At 40.6% G+C, this 21,515-nt stretch overlaps 1 protein-coding gene across 4 annotated transcripts in view; it reads left to right on the top strand.

Annotated features, from left to right (window-relative positions):
* The window catches only part of Il12rb2 (interleukin 12 receptor subunit beta 2), a 71,162-nt gene extending 49,883 nt beyond the window's left edge, over positions 1-21,279 (top strand). For 2 of the 4 annotated variants that reach the window (XM_050130338.1, XM_050130337.1), the window contains 7 exons: positions 3,044-3,244; positions 7,284-7,382; positions 7,469-7,627; positions 11,954-12,091; positions 12,514-12,604; positions 15,776-15,875; positions 19,860-21,279. In XM_050130338.1, the coding sequence (XP_049986295.1) occupies positions 3,044-3,244; positions 7,284-7,382; positions 7,469-7,627; positions 11,954-12,091; positions 12,514-12,604; positions 15,776-15,875; positions 19,860-20,390 (1,319 nt within the window). In that variant the 3' untranslated portion in view covers positions 20,391-21,279. The remainder of the gene's footprint in view (positions 1-3,043; positions 3,245-7,283; positions 7,383-7,468; positions 7,628-11,953; positions 12,092-12,513; positions 12,605-15,775; positions 15,876-19,859) is intronic. The other 2 variants (XM_050130339.1, XM_050130340.1) reach the window with 2 other exon arrangements.
* The last annotated feature ends 236 nt before the right edge of the window (positions 21,280-21,515 follow it).

The following is a 21,515-nucleotide window of genomic DNA, read 5'->3' as shown; positions in this document are numbered from 1 at the left end:
GACGCAGTCTGGTGAACATCCTAGAGAAGGAATCACAGACTGGTGCTGGTAAGAATAATGACCCAGAGGCTGGAGGACTCTGCAAGATGCAAGCTGATTTGCTTAACAAATTCCAGATAAAGCAGAGATGAAAAAGACACCCTCAGATAAATGATCTCGCAAATTGTAGCACTCAATATTTATGGCATGAATAAATTTTACTCTAAAACAATATCCTCGGGCTGATGAGATGAGTTGCAGGAAAGGAAACTGCCAGGCCTGAGGACTTGAGTTCTAGCCCCGAGGCCATTATGGTGAAAGGGGAGAACCAACTCCTCAGGGTGTCCTCTGACCTCCACACATATGCTTTGACACTTGCGTGTAAGTACACACACACATACAAAATAAAACACGCACAAAAATAAAGGCAGTCATAATAACATTCTGAAAGCTAGAGCTAGCTTACCCCAACCTCTATGCTTTTTTAATAATGCCCAGGCACAAACTACTTTACAATTGAACCTTGAAAAAATACATAACCTTATTTTATTCAATTCATGTAGAAAATAGAAAATAAGGAAATCTGTCCAATCCATTTTATGGAATCAATTGCTTTATGATCAATTTTATTTTATTAATAAAAGTAAATAAAGACAGTAAAGGAAGGATTAATGTTTAATCACTTGTGAATAGAGACACACAATATAAATAAATTATTGGCTATTTAAATCTATATAGATATATTTTAAAAATTAGTGCCAATAGTTCCAACTTTCAGGTAAGCATATACAGCATTTAAAAATGATTACTCTGTCCTAAAACATGTAAAAAAGAGACAAACTAACAAGGCAACAATGTCCTCCTCCTTCCCTCCTCCCAACCCACTGCAGATAAAAATAAATGTCTGTACATAGGAAACTTCTTTTTTTATATATTTATTTATTATTTATTATGTATACAATAGTCTATCTGTGTGTATGCCGAAGGCCAGAAGAGGGCACCAGACCTTATTACAGATGGTTGTGAGCCACCATGTGGTTGCTGGTAATTGAACTCAGGACCTTTGGAAGAGCAGGCAATGCTCTTAACCACTGAGTCATCTCTCCAGTCCCCATAGGAAACTTCTTTTGTTGTCACTAAGAGCTTTTTGCTTTATAATTTTCTATTATTCTTCAATTAAATGTTTCATTCTTAGGGTATGAAGGCTTTTTTCTAGCTAGTAATATTTCCACTATTAATTGGAATGCTAGCATAAAATACCTTTCATTTCTACTTAAGAAGAATTTTTCTATTATTTTTATTACTGTGCATTTATAAGTTTCATTATGATATTTTCATATATGTTTTCCATGTACTTTGATCATATTTACGCTTCCCATTAGTCAATTCTTCTTCAACTCATGAGAGAAGTAAAACCCCAGGGAAGTCATTGCCCCCACAATTGAAAGAAAAGGTGAATATCTAAGGATTAGCAGGTGGGATATGTCTGCACAGTTTACAATGCAGACACACCATCCCTGGAAAACAGAAATAAATAGCATTTCCTTTCTTAAAAAATAACCTTTCTAGCTTATACTTTGGACGGAAACCCTAAGCATAAAAAGCAAAAGTAAAGGCCAATAGAAGACAATGTAGTTGAATGTGTTCATAGTCCCAGCGTGGTGGAAATTTACAAACAAGACTCAGAATCAAAACTGTGGTAAATTTACCAGTACCACTTTAGATAACAAAGTTGTCAGATAACTAACTGACTGCATTAAGAGTAGAAAACTGGATAGTAATTAGATTCATCAAAGCTACTTGCAGATCAGAAAAAGGCAGAAACACACGAAAAAATGAGCCAAGTCTACTAATAGCCACAGAAGGAAAGTCATTGAGTAGTTTGGACTCATGAAAGTCAAATCTCTAATCACGTATGATTTTATATGTATCAAATTGATAAGCAGAAAGGGAAACAGAAAGTGTAGGTGAGGTGAGAGCACTCATGCTAGCTACCCTTGGTGAAGTGTCAACGTGCTCTTTCATTGTTTACCTTCTGTGCGTGTGTACAGTTTCTTGCTCAGGCTGGGCAAGGGCTACACCCCCGTCTTATCCATCTGTTTTGGAGATCAGTCAGAGGGACACTCCCTAGCCAAGCAGTCCTATGCGTGTACATCCTGGATGGTCTTGCACATGCACAGAGGTGCTGTAGTGTCACTGTGTCCTTGTGTCAGGACACTCCTTCTGGTCACTGGAGAGCAGAGGAGAAAAGGGCTTAGCAGAAGTGGGAAGGAGTGGGCTAGGTTTACATGAAGAAGGAGAATGAATCCATTCCAAAAACAAAACTAAGTGAAAAGGTTTGACAAAACATGGTGTGTTTTGTGAGAATATGACACAAGCAAAGGGTCACACTACTTCTCAGCGATACATTTATGTCTAAGGAGACAAATGGGCGGTCATTAAAAGGGTGTATGTTACATTTAACAGAGTGAGCACTTTGAGGGAATTCAGTAAGTAAATACAAATAGAAATAAATCCACAAAGAAAGCTACTCTGGATTATAGAACAAGCTGCTGAGGCTAATCCTCCGTGGACTGAAAAACATGAACTTAAACCTTAACCTGGAAGTCCCTAAAGAGAGACTGATAATTTCTAGAACTTAGCTGGGATATGCTGTCGTGTCTTATTTTAGAGCGTGTGTGTGTGTGTGTGTGTGTGTGTGTGTGTGTGTGTGTGTTCATGTATGAGCAGATGCATGTGTGCACAGGTAGCCACAGGATAACCTTAGGTAGGTGTTATTCCTTAAGCACGATCTATCTTGCTTTTTGTTGTTAAAAAAAAACTCTCACTTACTAGGTAGGCTGGTTAGACTGGCTGGACGTCTCAGGAATCTTCCTGTCTCCACTTCCTCAGGATTGGGCGTACAAGTGTGCAGCACCATACCAGCCACACCTGGCTTTTCCCCAGTGGGTTATGGTGATTGAATTAGCATCCTCAAACACTTGACTGACTGCAATGTCTCTCCAGTTCCCATTTCTATCTTTATCCGTTCTGATTTTGTCCTTCCTCCTCCTCACCTCCAAAGGGTTGCTGGCTCCTTCCTGGGTATCTGCTAAGTCAGAGAACATGGACAACATTGTGGTGACCTGGCAGCCTCCGGGGAAAGCTGTCTCTGCTGTTCGAGAGTACATAGTGGAATGGAGGGCTCTAGAACCAGGAAGGAATGTGAGCTTTCCCCCACACTGGCTACGGATCCCTCCCTACAACACAACTGCTCTGATTTCAGGTACCTCGCTGCTCACATTTCTTCTAGAGAGCCACTAAGTTCCCATTTGTTTGTCTAGTTTTATGTCAACGTGTTAACAAGTTAGAGCTGTCTGGGAATAGATAAAGAAGGAATCATAATTGAGAAAATGCCTCCCTAAGACTGGCCTGCAGGCAAAACTGTGGGGTCTTGTCTTAATAATTGATGTGGCACCTCTGGGCGGGTGGTTCATGCTATAAGAAAGCAGACTGAGCAAGCTGTAGGGAGCAAGCCAGTGAGCAGCACTTTTCCATGGCTCAGATACTGCTTCTAGAACCACACCATGAGTCCTGCCCTGACTTCCTTGGATGGCAGACTACAAGTATGAGATGGAATAAGCCTTTTCCTCTCCAGGCTGCCTTTGGACGTGTTGTTATATTACAGTAGTAAAAGCCCTAAGATATTTGGGGAGACAAAGCTATCTGGTCTTCAATTACAGAGGGTTACATGTTATACTAGAATCCTAAACAGTGGGAACCTAGAGTCCATCAAGTCTGCCCTGTAAGCCAGATGGGGTGGTGCATGCCTTTAATTCCAGAACTTGGGAGACAGAGACAGGTGAATCTCTGGAGTTCAGGGCCAGACTGGTCTACATAATGAGCTCAAGAACAGCAAGAGTTACATAGTGAGACCTTGTCTTGAAAAAAAAACAAAAAAAACAAAAAAAAAAAAAGGCAGCCCTTGGGACTAACTTGAGGACCAAGTGACTGAAGAAGGCTTATGTTTATGGGAGAATTATGTCCCCTAGCACCATGCCCAATAAGATGAAAGAATAATTGAACCAACTAAGTATGGCAGAAACCTAACTTGTCAAAGATACATTTATCTTTGTAAAGTCACTTAACTCAAAACAATTTTGTGCACTGAGTCATTATTTTTATGCAAGATAAGATATGATAAGAAAATTCTGAAATTATAAAATACATAATTGCTTCTGAGGCATTATTTTAAACCCATCATACAGATGGCAAAACTAGGAGACCCTCATTCCCAATCCTGCTATTTGTCATTTAAACTATTATATGAAAATTGGGATCTCTATTCCTAAGTGACGTTTCTGTCAGGGGTTGCAATAAAGTGAGAAAAAGTATCTGAAAGCACATTAAAAGGACTAGAGAGAACCTAATGTCAATTTAAATGTAAGTTCGGTATTGTGGTTCATGGTCTGGCTATATAGACAGCCTACCCAGGCCTGACTCCCTGCTCCTTCCCTAACAGTTGGGAGAACTTAGGCAGATTTCTGCTATGCTCCTCTTTCCTCATTTGAGTGGCTGTGAGGACTGACTGTATTAATATATGGAAAATGCTCTGAACAGAGTTCAGCATATTTCAAATACTAAATAATTTAGCTTCTAAGGAATTGTTACTAAATGTGTCAGAAATAAGAACTGAATAGATTTACAAGTTCAAAACATTAAACTACATTGTTGTTCCACCATGAACATCATTACTCCTCTCTAGGGATGAATATAAAACCTGCTTAATAAGGTTTACTTGAAGAAAAATATTGTATTATACAATAACATATGAGCTGGTCCTTGACTGGGTGCTTCTTATATGGCCTGCCTGCCAAGACTTCTACCGGTATACAAAGCTGCATACAGTGAGCACCCAGAGAAAAAAGAGCAAGCCACTGAGAATCTAGAACTTTTCATTTGGAAACCATTTATCTCATAGAAGAGAAATTTATAAGCTATAAGAAGAGCTTTTTGATTATTTTTGCTGGTTTCATTATCTATACATCCAAAAGTATATGTGCATTTCCTTGGTTGCTTGGGAAAGCAAGATTCAAACCCTGAAAGGAAATGATAAGAAAAGAAGGCATTAATTCTGGTTGTTGTTTGAAACAGGGTCTCACTCTAGTTCTGACTGGCTTAGAACTCACAGAGATCCTACTGCCTCTGCCTGCTGAGTGGTGGAATTGAAGGATGCATTCATTATCACGCTCTAGAAGGTAGCATCAGATTTGAGAGTAACTTTATTGCTTGCTTCTGGGATAGTTGGAGGCTCTGCAGTGATGCTAGTTTCTCTCGAGTAGCCAGAGACTCTGCTGTGATGCCAGTTCCCTCAGGGCCTATCATATCCATCAAATCAAATGACCCATGGACAGGAAGCAGTGCCTAAACTGGGAGGTAATATCAAGATTCATCTCGAGTGCTGGGATTAAAGGTGTGCACTTGGGAGGCAGAGGCAGGCGGATCTCTGTGAGTTCGAGGCCAGCCTAGTCTACAAGAGCTAGTTCCAGGAGAGGCATCAAAGCTACAGAAAAACCTTGTCTTGGAAAAAAANAAATATTCAGAATCATTTCTGAATAATGCATTTGAATAAAAACAACAGAATAAAGTTGCAAAATAACCCATTAAGATTGTTCTGCCACTTGGAAATATTTGGTTTGCTATTACTTTCTACTGAACTGAAAAATTCACTAATTGCTACTTACCACAAATTCAGACGTTATTCCCCTTACAAGCTTTTTCTGACTCTGGCTGTATGGACAGCATCAGAAGATCTGGAATGAGTCAGAATAAACCTGATTCCTGGACTGTGAAATGGCGGAGGTAGAGACTATCAGCCCATTCTGTCTACCCACCATATCTCAGTGTCTGGAAGTTCCTCTGTGAGACCTAGAGTAGCTGTGTCCCTCTCCCACATGCTTGTCTTGGTGTGTATAAAATGATTCTCAGTTACATTATTTGTGGAAGAGATGCCTACTTTCTCCCACACCTGAGGTAAAACTAAATATCTGCAGGGCGAATAAAGTCCGTAAAATAGCTTATAAACAGAGACAAGGTCTCTGCCCAAGGGTGTTGTGAATATAAAGTCAGCATAGTGACATGAAAGGAGCATGGAAATTGGTCCCATTGCAAAGGAAATGAGAGTCTTCCAAGTGTGGACTTCTTCCACTGAAGGTTCTTAAGGTGGGGAGCAGATACCCCTGAGGGGTGGTGTTCATACAAAATAATCAAAAAAATGTATCTCCTTAAGGTCAGAATCAGGAAAAATGTTTGCTAGGAAGGCTTTGCTCTTCTTGAAAGGGAAAATGTCAATGAAGACACACAGCCATGTATCTTTCCTCCTTGACTGAGGGCAAGCAGTTCAGAGGAAGAAAACCCACAGTTTTCGATTGTGAGCAGTGCCCTCGCTCACATTTTGCTTTGCAAGGCTCATCAGGAACTCCCAGATCTCCACAGCACAGTGGGTTGGTTGGCTCTTCCCAAGTCATGGGACAGGAAAGTTAACCAAACACTGGAAATAAGAACCACTTACTTACCAGACCCTTCCAAAGGATCCCATGGCACTCTGCAGACTAAGGTGGCAAGTGTGTTCTCCACTTTTCTCTGGTTTATGAGCTCAAGTTGGTGCCCACTCTCATGTAAATCTGATCTTATCAGGCTCTCTTGTGGGATGATTTAATGGACTTTCATGTAACACACACACACACACACACACAATTTAGGCAATAACTGTGTGAGGTAAGATTCCTCTGCAGCCCAAAAAGACATGAAGTCCTAGTCAATTATAAGAGTATGGGACACCAGTAAGCCATAGGAGAGCCCCTGAGGTGCTATATCTGCAAAACTCCAGCGGCTTCATATAAACAAGGGACTCATTTGTAGAATCCAATATTCTGCATGCTTGTATCTATATGGATATGTTTAAATCTTCATCAAAGCTTCTTAAAGGTCTTTATCTCCTTTTTAAGAACAATTACTCTGTTCTCTTAAATGAAGAAACTAAGCATAGTAATGTATGTCTGAACTCTTGGCCTAAGAAGGTTGAGGCAGAAGGATTGCTATGAATTTGAAACCAGTATGGGCTACCTAGATAGAATTTATCAAAAATAAATAAATAAAATCCCTACATTTCTTGGAAGTGATACCTAATAATAGAAAATAAGATGCTGGGAAACTGTAACCTAGTCCATCCCTTTATTCTCAGTCCAGACTGCTCTTTCATCAAACTAAGAAAAGCTAAAAATGATTTGGATGTGGTTATTAACACGACTCCCTTTCCTGTGCAGAGAACATCAATCCCTACTTCTGTTATGAAATTCAGGTGCACGCACTGTCAGAGGACCAAGGAGGTTGCAGCTCCACCCTGGGTGACTCCAGGCACAAAGGTGAACCTTAGGATCTTTCCTCAAGCTTCTTGTTTAGTGGCTTAGATTTGGAGGGTGACAGAAACCTCTTGTGTCCTTCTCCTCAGCACCTTTGACAGGCCCTCATATCATTGCCGTCACAGAGAAAAGAAAGAGCCTTTTTATTTCCTGGTCCCACATCCCAGCCCAGGAACAAATGGGCTGCATCCTCAATTACAGAATATACTGGAAGGAACGAGACTCTGCTGCACAGCCTAAGCTCTATGGTATGTGTGAAAACCAAGTACTGAGGGGCCTCCTGTTTAGACGCTGGGAAAGCACAGACTGAGCATGTCCTCACTACACACAAGTGCTAGTACTAAGTCAGCACTTGTGAAATGAGTTGAACTATGAAAAATAGACACCCATATGCACGCATGCAAAATTATTGAATATGTGTTACACGCTAAGGAAACTGTTAAAGATACAGATATGAAGTGAATGGGCCAGGCTCTCATAGTGCCTGCTCACAAAGACCAAACTAGGAGGGCTAAGGCAAGAAGCAGGCCTGGGCTACATAGTAAACAGTGAGATGTAATTTGTCAAAACAAATTACAAAGAGTAACACTTGTGGGTTTTGTTAAACTGGTGGACAAACACATAAAGACAGCTTTGCAATCCAAAACTTATGGTTTAGCAGGAGTTCTTAAAAAAATAAGAGGATATGACACTCAAGACAGTTAGGATTAAAATGGCATTGATTCTAAAAGCAGAGCTGGCAATTTAATGAAACAAACAGCAAAGGCACTTCAATACTAATTATATAAAGCCTTGAATTCCAAAACACTTAGATATTGTTTAACTCTTCATGTTTGCATTTACCATCATATTATTTTCTTCTTGGAATGGATAAAATACAGCACAGTTTAGATAATTCTTTATGAACTATAATTGTTTTTTGGCTGAAAAGGCAAAATGATTACAATCAATTCTGACTGGAGCATTATCTCAAATGTTTTCATGAATCATTGCTTCATGGAACTAATCACTTGTAAGATCTGATCATCAGTTCTTTGATCTCATCAGAGCCGTTTTGTTTTTATTTGTTGTTGTATCTTGGCCTTCTCTGTTTCAGGAGCAATTATAGGAAGAAGGGGCATTTTCATCCCTTCCTTGGCTCAAGTTATGGGCTCAAGAATGCAAGACTGCTTGAGTGGCAGGCTCCAGAGCATTAATGCAAGAGAGCTTTTTGCCTAGGAACCTTGAGAGACGTTGTCTTCTCTCTTGACGTTTCCCTCAGTTATGCTTCTCACTGTTAATTTTTATAATTAGTTTTGAGAAAAAATAAAATATATTGGGCTGCTCTGTATATATTCCTCCAGGGAAGAAATTAGTGCACACACAAAAACGTGCTTGGGTCTTTTTCTATTTGGACCTGCACTTTCAATGATCTTTCCACCTCTGTCTGTGAGTTGACTCATTCTTAATTAACAGCTCTGTCGACTTTCCATCATTTGCTAGCTTATCTGTCACCAGGCCCATCAGGATAAGACTGTTCTAAGAGGCCTTCTAAAGACTGGCGAATCAACTGGCCTTTTCATGGGCTATTTGGGATCCTTCCTGTTATATTTGCCCCCAAAATTATTTTCCGTTTAGCAACATTTAAAGCAATGCCTATTTACAGCCACAGAGATCAATGTGGTTAGTTGGTCCTTGTAGCTGTTGCGGTAGATGTTGAAAATAACCTACTACATTTTGTCACAGATTCGTTGCTTCTAGAGCCTACACAGCGCTATTTTTAAATAAGCTAAAGGGCAAGATTCACAGTCTGATTTTTACTAGTCTAGATTATATTCCCACTTAATCCAGTAAGCACATATTGGTGAGTAAGCCCCATTCCTTATCCTCAGAGCCTTCAGTGTGCCGGGAGCTAGAATAGTCTAAATAACCACTACAGTAATGCAGTGCAACCAGAAAGCACTAAATTCAAGATCCATTCTAGATGGGAAAGATCGAGAAGAAACAAGACATCTGGAAAGAAAAGGGACCTGATAGCAGGAGGAATGTTGCCAGGGCCAAGAGAAAGGGGCCCAACCCTGTCTGCTTGGTTTAGGTACCCAGTCCCACAGAGTAGTACAAACATATGTGGAAGTATCAGTTCTTTGTCACTAGCTCTACAAGGACAAGTGAGGTGAGTGAGTAAAGAGTTAAAAGTACCCCAGCATCTCAGTGCACAGCCTGTTGTCTGAATATCTGCTGGCATGGCCATATGCGCTAGGTAAGCACACCTCCCTTCTGCAAGACACATGACACTGCCTGGCTGTTTGTCCAAAACTGTCTAAGCATTGAAGGACACAAGCTATGGCAATTCGATCACCATTTCTCTCTTCTAGAACACAGCCAGAGAGATAGTAGGTGCACTTACTAAGCACGGTATTCATTGAATAACAAGTGGTTGAATTCATTCCCAGTATCAGTGCATCTGTTCAGCCTGGTCTTCTTGATTTCATTGCCACAGTCTTTCAGACGGTCAGCAGTGATCACACCCTTCTAAATTCATCTGAATTTGTCACTGAACTACCCGTTTAAATTTCCACCCACTGAAACCCACTGAGCCTTGAAGGGATCCCTTTATCTCTCCTGGGAATCACCCCAGAGGCAGCAGGACCAGTCTTTCTTGCTTGACTTCTCCCATTACACAACTCAGCCTATTTTGCCAACAAAACTGCTGACTCCACCACTTGCACCTCCCCACATGAGCTGCTATTTTTGTTCTTCAAATATTTATGTGCAAATGAACATTACCAGCCCATCACACTATAGACATCTCCTCCTTTCTGCTCCAGTGTCTCATCTCACTTCCCCAGCCCAGGACATATCACACAGTTGGACAGCCGACTCCCTGGTGCAAAACCAACAGAAGCTCTTCCTTAAAAAAAAATTAAATCCCCTCCTTTAGAAATAGGAATCCCCACACACATCCACTTAATCATATTGCTTAAGTCTGTGTAAGCTATTTCACCAGGCTATAGCAGACCTCGGAATTTTCCACAAGGTATTTTTCTCAACAGGTTGTAAAATACAGCGGTTGTTCTGATAGTGCCTATGAAATGATCTGCTCAGACCTTAGCCCTTTTCAGTGGGGCAGAAGGAACATTCCAGGGCTCCTTCTTACTACCTACCCATAATAAGTAGGAACAGACTAGTGGGCAGAGTCTGTTCTTCCTGTCACATGGTGAATTCTCTGAAGCGGTGCTGTGTGTTCAGAGCAGCAGACAGGCATCTGTTAACTGTCCATGGGCCCATTTATGAAGTCAGACACAGTTTCCACTATTGTCCTCAGCATAGGCACAGGCTGTTTGAGTGAGCCAGCAGCTACTGCTGTTCAATTTCTGGCTTTGCAGATGCTGAGGATGAAACCCAGGAGATTGTGCATAGGAAGCAAACACTTTTAGCAAAGCTACAGACTACCCCTCTGACCTTGATTTTCCAGCCTTCCTCTGATTCCCACATGCTGAAAATACAGGCTGGCACTGCCACACTCAGCATCCCTCCCCAGTTGTTGAGAGGGCACCTTAAAACCCACTCCAGAACACTGCGTTTACTACAGGCTACAACTACCTGTGTTTCTTGCAGGAGAAAGGCAGCATCCGTACATCAGTCCACACACAAGCTTCACTTGCAGAGAAGCTATAGGAGGGTTAGAGCATAAGAAGTGCCACCTGGGAACCAAGGAAGTCTCTAGTTTTTAATAGTTTTATGTCAAACTGAAGCTAGGCACTGTGAGTTCAAGACCAGAGCCTAACAAAAAGAAGAGCAAAAGCACAGTCTAAAATCTTCAAGTAGAGGCTGGAAAGATGGCTCAGCAGTTAAGAGCATGGGCTGCTCTTACAGAGGATACAGGTTCAATTCTCAGCACCCTCATGGCAGCTTACCACTGTATGCACCTCATGTTTCATAGCTGGTGCCCTCTTCTGCACTCTGAGGGCACCACGCACACACTTGGTACACAGTCATACATGAAGGCAAACACCCATACACATAAAATTAAATAATTCTTAAATAAAAAAAAAAACAAAGTAAAAGAGCTTCAAGTAAATGTTTCATTGCTATAGATTTTTTAAAAATATATTATCTTAGGGTAGGTGGTGTCACATCTTTAATCCTAGTATTCAAGAGGCAGAGGCAGGTGGATCTCTAGGAGTTCAAGTCCATCATGGTCTACAGAGTGAGTTCCAGGACAGACAGACAGACCTATCCAGTGAAACCCTGTCTCAAAAAAGAAAAAAATCTATTATCTTAAAAATAGTTTTACACTAATCTCAGTAATTATAAAAACATATATGAAAATACAGATGTAGAAAACAAAAGAATTGCTTCAACTAAATAATTTCTGAAGCAAAATTAACAATTCTTTCAGAATATATCATGAAAAAAACTGTTTGCTATAGTAACAAGGCTTCACAAATGACCATGCCTATTGAGTACTAAGTGTTGATGAATTTTGATGCTGTTAAAACAGCAATATGCTCCTCTCAAACAAAACAATGCAACAAAAATAGGTGAGTACCCACATTGCTTATTTCCCTTACGCAGCTGTGTTTTCCTTTCAGAAATTCCATACAGACACTCCCAAAACTCATCTTCAGTAAGCAGCCTGCAGCCCGGAGTGACGTACGTCCTATGGATGACAGCTCTGACTGCTGCTGGGGAAAGTCCCCAAGGAAACCAAAGGGAATTTTGTCCACAGGGTAAGAAGCTACAGACAGCCAGTCCACTGTGGACTCTGGCACAGGCCCTTTCCCCCTCGACTGACTTCCTTGCAAGCACTTCACACTTGCTGTTGAGCTATATTCTGCCCTCCCACCACACCGCCTGCATGAAGACAGTGCCAACTCATCTTCAAAATGCAGTAGAAATACTACCCCTCATCCAGGAAGCTCTGTGAGCTTCTATACACCATTGTATATTCTCCACACTTGTGAGCTATGGAAGCCCTTGTAGGCTCTTTGAAAATATAATTTGGTCCCCATAGTATCCTTCTAACAGAATAGTTAAAACTGAATTGGCTTTGTTCCTAAACCCAAGTACCCATGCACTGCGGGTTAAGATCCAGACGATTCTGTAGTATTTACTGAAGATAACACCATAACAAGATTTGCTTACTTTCCAGGCAAAGTCAACTGGAAAGCATTTGTGGCATCAAGCATTTGCATTGCTATCATCACGGTGGGCATTTTCTCAGTTCGTCCCTTCCGGCAAAAGTGAGTTGAGTTGGTTATTCCCCCCCCCTAATTTAATACGTGTGTTGAGTATGTGTGTGTGTGTGTGTGGTATACATACATACATGTAGGCACATACGGGAAAACATGCATAGATATGTGGAGGGCATGCAAGGATGTTGGATGTGTTCCTTTATGCTGTCAGCCTTATTCCCTTTCAGGGTCTTTCCTTGACTCTTAAAGTTGACATTTAAGCTAGGCTGGTGGGCCAGCTAACTCCCAGGATTCTCCTGTTTCCTCTCCCCAACACTGGGCTTGTAGGCACACATGACTGATTTTAATTGATTTTTATGAGTTCTAAGGAAGTGAACCAGATCCACATGCCTGCACAACACATACTAGTACCCACTGAGCCATCTCTCCAGTCCTGTAAATGTATTTTAAAAACATAAGTTATTGCTGCTGTGGGTCAGGTAGATACATTACTGGTAATAGAATAAATTTATTCAACCTTTTTGGCCAAATGTATGTCAAATTTTTAAAAGTTTACCTCTAACTTTAAAATTCCAAATATATTCAAAATATATCATATATGTATGCATATAGTTAATGAAAATATGCTTACTGAAATACTGGCCATAAGGAAAATATTTCAAATAGCCTACATGCTATACTCAGCAAGACTAAACCACATGCAAATAACTTACTGTTTATCCACTAAAGATATTGAAGTTCGATGTAATGTTATATTAGTTTTTAAATTTTGCAAACAGTATTTTTACATTTTGAAATAATGCATACACAGAAACATATTTCATACACAGTTGAGGAGGAACAGGCAATCTGCCTGCAACATCTGACATGAGGCACTAGTGTGACTCAGCTCAGCTGGCTAACTAGAAAGGTCTCCTTCCTACCTCATCACTCTACGCAGTGCTTCCCACAGGTACACACCAAGAATTCCTTTCCTAGGTCGAGGACTGTTCTTCTATCAAGGGTAAGAGTAGTTATGTTCCCGTTAGAACCTCCTAACAAGCTCTCATTATGTAATTGGTTGTGTGTACTCTACTGGCCTGAATCTATATAAGCGTGTAGCAGGTTCTTACCTGGGTAAAGGGCTCCTTTGGTAGCTCCAAAGGTGACAGGAACAAATTTCCTATTGCACTATCCTAATTTAGATTATATATTGCACTATATCATCCTATAGCATCTGTGACTTTTCACCCTGTGATCTCACGGCTGTGGGAACTATAGCTATTATATTATACAATCGGGGGGGAAAAGGAAAAGGGGTCAGTCTTCCTTTTAAAGAGTTTGAAGGCTGCACATGATACTTGCCGTTATATCTCAATAGACAAAACTCAGTGAGGAAAGAGTGGCTAACTTTATGTTTTTTTAGCCGCATTCACTGTCATCCCGACAAATCAAGATCCTGAACTGAGGAAAAAAGAGGAAACAGAATATCGAGTGGTGATGAACACTCTGCCCCAAAGATACACGACACAGCATAAACGGTGGTTATATCTCGAAACAAACCATGGGTGACTTTATTTTAGCTATCTATTCTATAAAACTACCTATCATATAAAAATTGGGTAAAGGAACTTGTCACCAAGTCTGATGCCAGATTCACTGATCCCTAGAACCCACTCCCAAGTTGGTCTTTGATTTGACATGCATGATAGCACATGTGAACTCATACCAATATAAAATATTTAAATCTTTTAAAATTAATTTTAAAAACATTATTTTGCAAAGGAAAATCAGTTCATTCTTCAACGTGAAGCTTTCTTCAGTTTGCCAAGTAATAGGTGCCAAATACAACCAACTTGGCATTTTGCCAACCGGTGCACTTTGTCTGGCAGGTCTACCTAAAAATATCACCAAAGCAAAGCTCCTTAAAGACTTTGTAAAAGGCTGGATGCATGGTTCTGCAGTTAAAAAGCACCAGCTGCTCTTCTCGTGGGCAAATGGTGCATTTCCTAGCACCCACATGGTGGCTCAGAACTGCCTGTGACTCTAGTTCCAGTGGACCCAATGCCCTCTTCTGGCCTCTGTGGGCACCAGGCAAAACATTCATATACATAAAAAGACAAAACCGACTAATTAATTTTTAAAAATACTTTGATAAAGTTTATCTTAGGAGTCAAAGAGAATCACATCCAAGCTATGACACACCATTGCCACATAGCATATCCAACTATCTAACACACTGGTTCTCAACCTGTGGGTTGTGACCCCGTTTGGGGTCAAGCAACCCTTTCACAGAAGTTGCATATTGGATATTTACACTATGATTCACAACAATAGCAAAATTAGTTATGATGTAACAATGAAAATAATTTTGTGATTGAAGTCACAACATGAGGAACTGTATGTAAGGGCTGCAGCATTAAGGTTGAGAACCACTAACAGTTAAATCATAGCTGGTCTTTCTTCATCAAAGTTTATCAGTCTTTGAACTATACTTTAAATTGGTTGAGATGGGGGGGGTCTTTTTGAGACAGGGTTTCTCTGTGTAACCACCATAACTATCCTGGAACTTTCTCCTTAGATCAGGCAGGCCTCAGAGATCCTCCAGCTTCTGCCTCCTCTGAGACTAAAGCTGTGTCTCACCACTGCCAGGCTGGTTTGGATTCTTTAGTGTCCAATAGTTTGTCAAGTGCATTTATAAGCTTCTTCCATTTTTTCTCATCACAAGACCTCTTTATTTCTTCTGATCAAACTGTAATCAGTGTTAACAGATATTTCTCTAGAATGGCCTTTCCTTGGCATTTCAAACATGATTATATTCAAGATATTACACTATTCTGTATACTATTTTAAATATTCATTACAAAAAATATTCATTCAATACAAATATTGTATTACAAACTCTATACTTTAATTAGCTCATTAGTAAGATCCCCAAGCTTTGCTCTTCTATTCCCAGCATGTTACTGTACTGATAACATATTTAATATTACTTGATGAATGAATGCATGGCTAAATAGTAAGAGATTACTAAAAACTAAGTGGAGCAAGATTTTTTTTAGTTTATTTAGCAACTGTAAGTGGCAACTCTAACTTACTGTCATCCAGCCTTCAACAATGTTTAAGGGTTTGTCTTTTACTCTTTCCGTACAAAAGAATCCTCTCCCCTAAATAACTGCAGCGTGAGCTTGTGCGTTTGGACACATATTTAACCAAATATCACTGTTTTCTTATTTATAGGGCACTTGCTTTCCTCTCTACTCTCAGACCTCAATGGTATTGCAGAACCATTCCAGATCCAGCAAACAGCACTTGGGTAAAAAAGTACCCCATTGTGGAGGTAAGGTACAAAGTCACATTGGCAGCTAGTATAGTGCTAGTGATGACTACATTTAAGGAAATCCTCCCAGGAATAAAATTCTGCGGCTGAGCTGAGCTGATGAGTCATCACTGTTTTCTTCTGGACTCAAAACAGTCCATGCATGAGAACTTCTGAAGCCCATGAGCATAAGACCTACCAGGCTTTATGCCTCCATGAGCTTTCATGTCCCTCCTTACTTAAACTTATTTCAAAAGAAAAAAGCAAGTTTGATCATTTGCCATTTGGAACAGCACCCTGTAAACTGACTGTTCCAAATACAGGCAAATGAATTTAACTTTCCAAATCCTGGGGGAGCACAGAACACAGGAATTTTAATTTTTGTGGGAAGACATTGCATAAAGAAAAGGTATTATGGAAGAAATAGCTCAGCATACAAGTGAAAGAGCACTGCGGATAGAGAAGAAAAGGGGCTTTATCACTGCTTAGAGGAGGAAGATGGGGTATCTCTGGAGAACTGAAAGTTGTGGCATCTAAAGGGCAAGAAGGAAAGGAAACCACATGCCAATCTTTCCTGTTGTTGTGAGCCCTGAAAGCCTTTTTTCAAGATTCTCTTGATTTACTTCCTTAAGTCAGAAGCCAGTGACCCAGCCTCTGCTTAGAGGAACTGCTCCTAATCACCTCTGCTTTAATTTAAGTCACTCCAGTTCAGCATCTTTGCAGTTGGTTCTGGAGGACCCTGCTTTCTGTTGCACACATGGTAATATGTGCATCTTGGGTAACTTGCCCAACTATCTTGAGGACCAAATGTCAGCATTTCACATTTTATTACTGAAGGGGAAACATTGTGAGTCAAATGCTTTTTACTTTTGTGTTGAAGGGTTTGTTTTTGAGCTTGTGTTTCTAGCTAAAATTGGTCTCAAACTCAGATATCCTCCTGCCTCCCAAGTGCTGGGATTATGAGCATAATCCATCATGTCCACTTTTCACTTTTCATTTTCTTCCCAAGAACAGTCATACTTGGAGACTTCTTTCCATTGAGGGGTTTTTGTTTCCATTAAATTACAATAGCAAGAATAATGACAATGATAGATGCATATTCAAAATACACTATATTATGTACTACTTAAGTACATAATTATAGTGCACCAATACTTTCTATGTAATCTACATATTATTTCCTATGTAAGCAGGCACTTTTAATTTCATATATCAACAATTTATTGGCAGCTATAAGTCATAGTATTATCCTGATTATTCAGATGAAACTGAAGCAGAGAGCCAAATAACTTGCCCAATACTGTGATATGGGCAAGTTATATCAAGCAGGATATGAAGACATTACACCTTACAACAGATCTTTAAACACAGGATGAGGAATATTTCTAGTGGCCCTTACCTCAGAGGTGAATACTCACCAGGGAGGTGTCCACACAATAGCCCTCACTGGATACAATCATCTATGGGAGTACACGGATAAATCACCAGGCCTTATAAGGTGCCTTGCTGGCATTAGAGAGGATTCAAGTACCAGGATTTGAATCAACTGAGCTTGACAGTCTAAGCCTAAAACACTATAGGAGGCAGCTCTGGGACAGGTGAAACACAGACCTTCACATTCCCCATGGACATTGACCGGGAAATAGAGGCAAACAGAGATGCTACAGGCTGGACAAAATGCCAAATAAGATATGCAAAAGTTTTGACAGTAAAGTAGAACTGGCAAGTAAACGCATGCCCAAAGTGACATGGCAAAAGCACATGTATCACAGCAATAAAGTACAAGTAAAACATGTATAAAGGAGAGACAAGACTTGGATATGCTTAACAGTTTTTAACTCACAAGTGTATATATGTATGTGCATATAATCCCTGAACAGGGCAGTCTAAAGCAGGAACAATGTAAGCTATCATTGAGTCTCACAAAATAAATAAATAAAGTCAAAGTTTGTAACACTTGCTTAATGTAGTTTTCCTGGGTATGAAGGAGATGGCCTTTAGAGAAGCCTGCCAAATACATAAGCCCATTATGGTGGCTGCCTCTGGAGTGAAGTTGAGAATAAATAGGGAGTGTTCTATTTGACCTATGAACTTTGCAAAAATAATCGATTTAATTGAAAAAAAAATAAGTAGCTTTTATGAGCTGGAGAGATGACTCAATGGTTAAGAGCACTTGTTCTTGCTAAGGAGGACCTGGGCTCAGTTACTAGCACCCAAAAGTTGGCTCACAATTACCACCCCTAGGGTCTGATGTCTTCTGTATTCTGTAGGTACTACACACATGGGTTACAGTACATAGATGCAGGCAAAACACTCATACCCACAAAGTAAAATTTATGAAGACTTTATAAATTTAGTTGAAGACTTTGAGACAACCCCATAGCCTCTACAATGTTTCAAAAAAAAATTGTACTTTTTTGTACTTGATTGAGGCAAAAAAGAATTAGAAATAAAGATATACCTTAACACTCTGAAGGAAAAGACCACACTATAGAGAGGATCACTGGAATGCTGTCTTATACAAACTAAAATTGGTGCCCATGGTGTTCCTGAACCATGAGGTTAAAGGATCCTTCCCTGACATTCTAGAAGCCAGCTCCAAGAATGTGCGGGGGAGTAGTCTGTCAGTACTGCCCCAGCAGCAGAACTAGTAAAAAAGTTTCTCCCATCCTGTTAATCTCTCCCAAATGTGGCAGCCTTGCTTTGGCACAGCTGCCATGCATACATGAATGTTCCAAGGCAAACCTACATGCCAGGACCAGCTTGAGGATGACCAGGGGAGGACTGACTTTTAAAAGAAACTATGGAAGCCATTGATGGAACTTTTCAATCTCATCGCTCCTATCGACACATACCATGCCCCCCAAAGTGGCCAAATCAGAGGCTAATTATACCAAGACCCTCTTGTGCCACATGTCATTTATTAAATGAGAAAACCAGGGAAAGAGAGAGATTGATCAAAATTTCCCACGACTATCAAAGCTGGGACTCATCCTCAGAACTTGCCAGACAGCTCACGTGTGGGTGACACTGAGAAGAAACTATGTGGAAGTGGGACAGATGCAAAGGAGGACTAGGGGCTGAAATCCTTTGATATAGGCCTAAGTGTAACGGCATGGAGCTCTACCTTGGGAAGCCCAGGCAAACTGTGCAGAAAGAGTAAGATGTAAGAAGAGCTGTAAAGCCTGGTAGGAGAAATGTTAATCAATTGCCAAGGACTTGAACTTGAAAACTGGCAGTAAAATATAAAGGAAAAAAAGACAAGGTAGTGCTAGTGACCAAAGAAATGTTGAGAAAATTGAGAAAAAATATCAAGACTAAATAAAGGGAAAGATGAAAACCTGTTACAGCAAATGTTTAAAATGCCAGTCTGACAAGAACATTACAGTATCTGAAACCACTTAATTCTATCAAAGCCCAAACCCCTTAGCATGCCCTAAAGGCCTTAATGGCATGATGATGCTGTACTCGGGAGGCAGAGATCCAGGCTAGCCAGGATGCTGTCCTTCATAAAAGTCCTTCATGAGTAGTCTTGCCCATTTCTAAATCCTGCTTTTTCTAGTACTAACAGGGTCGGGGAAGTGACTCAACAGTAAAGCACTTGCCTTAGCATGTACAATCCGGAGTTTGATTCTCAACAATGAAGGGGGGGGGGCAACAAACCAGCAGGCTCAATAATTTTGCCCTACCAACTCCAATAGAGAACCCACCTCTCTCCAGATTCTCCTCTAGCCTTTCATCTCTGCCTCCATACCCTTGCCACTAGAAGAAAAAAAAAAATCAAATGGTATACCTTGATTCAGAGACTAATTAAATGTTAAGTTAAACAATGAGTCTGTCCTTGACTGAAGTTTGCGATGGTGATAATGGGGCATGGGTATCTGGCTCTGGCCCCTCCAAAGTTTAAAGGTCCAGTTCTCACCTGAATCTGACAGGACAGGGTATGATGTTTTGAAAATCCAGAGTCGTCAAAGTAACCTATATATTCATTTCTCCTTCTCCCAGGAGAAGACCCATCTATCCATGGATCTCTTGATGGCCTGGCCCACTCCTGAAGAGCCTGAGCCCCTGATCATCAATGAGGTCCTTTACCAAATGACCCCAGTCTTCAAACAACCCTACTGCCCCAAAAGACAAGGGACTCTAAGTCACTCTACCCCTAAGGAAGACACGATATATATTGCCTCCAGTCCACTACCTACAGGAACTCTCACAGCTGACACAAGACAACTAGTGAATCTATACAAGATGCTAGGAAGGAGAGAACCTGACTCAAAACTGGGCAACCTCACCAATTCCTTGACAGTTGCCCCAGTGGACTACCTTTCCAGCCATGAAGGCTATTTACCCTCCAACATGGAAGACCTCTCTCCACATGAGGACCCTTCAACTGATTCTTTAGAACTGGATCACCAACACATCTCTCTTTCCATTTTTGCATCAGGTTCTCTTCGCCCACTCACCTTCTGTGGTGAGAGGCTGACTCTGGATCAGTTAAAGATGGGGTATGACTCCCTCATGAGTAATGAGGCTTGATGCTTAGAAAGTCAGTGTATCCCATTAATATAATTACTCCAGTGGTCACCATCTTTGGTAGTATCGGGACAGTGCAGACAAGCTAGCTGTCTCTAGTTTCACCATATGGACTTGCTGCCTTTGATACCTTGGGTCTAAAATTTCAATCCACAAGAACTTGGACTTTGCTGTTTTATTTCTTTATATATAACTGTGACCTGACTCCGCCCCCTCTTCTGTATCACCACTGGGTAAGTCAAGTGTCATTCTAAAAATTCTCTTTACAAAAAAGATGGAACTAAAGATCCAAAACCTTTTTTCTTAAAATGCCAAATTTAATTCTACCCCCATCCTATTCTCTATAGTGACTACTTTTCTGTATTTGGTATTTTCATTTAATAAAGTTACCTATTGCAATTCTGTACTTCCTTTCCTAACCTACCAAATTAGCAATGTGTCCATACAGCCAAGTCCTGCCACCTGTTTTCAGCCTTTGTTTCCTATGCAAGTCTAGTCAGCTTGCTCATAAACATCACTGCTTCCTGCTACTCTGGAAACTAAGTCTGGAAGAGTATTATTGGGCTTTCCATTACATTTCTATTCTACCCTACTAACTACTGTCCAGCCATCAGCTTTGGCATCTCTGCACCCATCAAGTGTCCTTAGTTGATTGCCATGACAAGGATACCTTCCCAGAAGCCAGCCAGCCAGCCTGTTACGTACGGTATTGTTCAGTTTTCTCCTACCCAACTGCTTTTCTCCCTGCTCCCCAGCCCCCAGAAGATAGTGAAATCTTATCAAAGTTCCCCCAACAATGCCTCTTCCATGCTTTCCCTCATCAAGACTCCCCATGTCACTTTGATCTGCAACTTGGCAAAGTCTTCCCAGTACAGTGCATGTCATCTGTCACCACTCCATTTTAGCTTGTTTGCTTCCCACAGGCTATTCTAGCACAAGCTTTACAAAGAACAAACAAAATCCACATAAGGGACTTTCACTTTTGAGGTGCATTAAGCAGTCTCACTTTGCCCTATGAGAGAGCTCACCAAATGACAGAGCAACAGGTAAACTTTCCCAAGTAATTTTTACAATTTGCTTGACTCTCAGATAAAACTCCAAGTTTCAAGTCTTTCATCCCTTGGTATT

This window comes from Alexandromys fortis, unplaced genomic scaffold, assembly GCF_014885135.2.
Source record: "Alexandromys fortis isolate MF-2015 unplaced genomic scaffold, M_Fortis_MF-2015_v1.1 scaffold_338, whole genome shotgun sequence".
Lineage (NCBI taxonomy): Eukaryota > Metazoa > Chordata > Mammalia > Rodentia > Cricetidae > Alexandromys > Alexandromys fortis.
Note: the sequence above shows the minus strand (reverse complement) of the source record. Positions and strands in the feature narration are given on the sequence as shown.